Source organism: Polistes canadensis, unplaced genomic scaffold (assembly GCF_001313835.1).
Source record: "Polistes canadensis isolate GaletaPanama2010 unplaced genomic scaffold, ASM131383v1 scaffold_1018, whole genome shotgun sequence".
In the NCBI taxonomy this organism is placed as follows: domain Eukaryota; kingdom Metazoa; phylum Arthropoda; class Insecta; order Hymenoptera; family Vespidae; genus Polistes; species Polistes canadensis.
In genome coordinates this window covers 1-1,513 of record NW_014570565.1, presented here as the reverse complement: position 1 = coordinate 1,513, position 1,513 = coordinate 1, and the positions used below count along the sequence as shown (strand labels likewise).

The 1,513-nt window shown below is 33.0% G+C and overlaps 1 protein-coding gene across 1 annotated transcript; it reads right to left on the bottom strand.

Moving 5' to 3' along the window:
- Positions 1-529: 529 nt before the first annotated feature.
- On the bottom strand, positions 530-913 carry LOC106792877 (piggyBac transposable element-derived protein 4-like). The gene has a single exon (XM_014759409.1). It carries the CDS (start codon positions 911-913, stop codon positions 530-532), a length of 384 nt encoding a protein of 127 aa, XP_014614895.1.
- Between the last annotated feature and the right edge of the window lie 600 nt (positions 914-1,513).

Sequence of the window (1,513 nt, the reverse complement as noted above, 5' to 3'; positions counted from 1 at the left end):
TCAGCGTACCTTGACGGGAGAAACGTACATTTACAAGACTTCGTATTATTTATTATAATTTTAGAACTAAGTAACGTATTTTAATGATATTGGTCTTATATGAATTGATTGAGATCAAGGAATGTATTTTTGGAAAAAAATAAATATTTTATTGTTTATAATTTTTTACATTATGATAAATTTTGAAACACTCCCCAATATGCATTGCAGGCTGATTAGTGCATGTTTCACAATAGTAATTTGTTTGATGCCTGCCACCAGGTGTTTTCCTGTTAGAACACAAAATACAGTCTCGTTTTCTTTGTCCCACATTGGGAATATGTAACTTTTTGTCTAGTCTATTGTCCGCAGAAGATGTAGATGGACGCGTTCTCGATACACAAAAATCGCCCTTCAATTGGTCAATTAGTTTTTTGACATACTTGTGGTGCGTCATTGGTGTTTCATTTTTTGTTTATTTTGAGATACGATATAATATGTATGAGTTTATCACACACATTTCTAAACTCCAAAAAAATAACTTTCTCCATCATTTTAACGATTTACGGAGGAAAAAGTACGTCGAAGCGTATTTATCTGCACGATCCACACCACCCATATTTGCCGTATATCCTAACACCATTTTAGGTTTATTCACTATTACAACATCTCCACCGCGTAATATTCGGTGGGTAGATTGTAGTTGAGTGTTATAATAATTCGTGAGTATCGTAATAATTCTTTTATCTTTCCATGCAAGAAGCGTAGTATTATTTTTTCTGTATGCAACTGTTTTATTTGCTGAAAATTTTGGTTTCTTTATTTGTGTCGGTACGCCTTTTCGGTTGATTTTTATAGTGCCAGTATGATGACAATTCATATTTCGCAATTCTTCTGCTAAAAGGATGCTGGTATAGTACCTGTCGGTGAACATATGGTATTCTTTTGCATCAGGAACTCTGTCTAATAACTTCTTATATAAATGTAGCGGAATCCTTGTACTTACTGGAAGATCCGGCCGGGATATATTATCGGAAGTTATGCTGCCATAGTATAGAAGTATTGTAAATAAATATCCTGTTCTTGAGTCCGCCAGCGCATATATGCGTATACCTCACTTTGTTGGCTTGTTCGGATTATAGGTGATGAATGATATTCTGCCTTTGAATATTACAATCGATTCATCTGCAGCGACTGCTTGATACGGTATGAAATACTGTCTAAATTTGTTCGTTAATAAAAGACTTAGAGGAAGGCATAAGACATATTAATAGCACGAAAAGTGATAATACGAGTATAAAGGATGAGCAAAACAATGTAAGAGTTAGGGCTGTTAATATAATTTCGAATTATTATAAAAATAACCAAAGACCATGGAAGGATGAAGTAACAAAAAACTTTGTAACAACAAAACGTTTCCTAAAAGACAATCCGAATTTAATTATAATAAGATCGGACAAAGGGAACAACACAGTTATTATGAAGAAAGAAGAATATTTAAATGAAATGCATAAAATGTTACAAAATAAAGACA

Excerpts from the sequence above, each read along its gene's own strand:
- LOC106792877 (XM_014759409.1), bottom strand. The coding sequence starts at position 913 with ATGTTCACCGACAGGTACTATACCAGCATCCTTTTAGCAGAAGAATTG.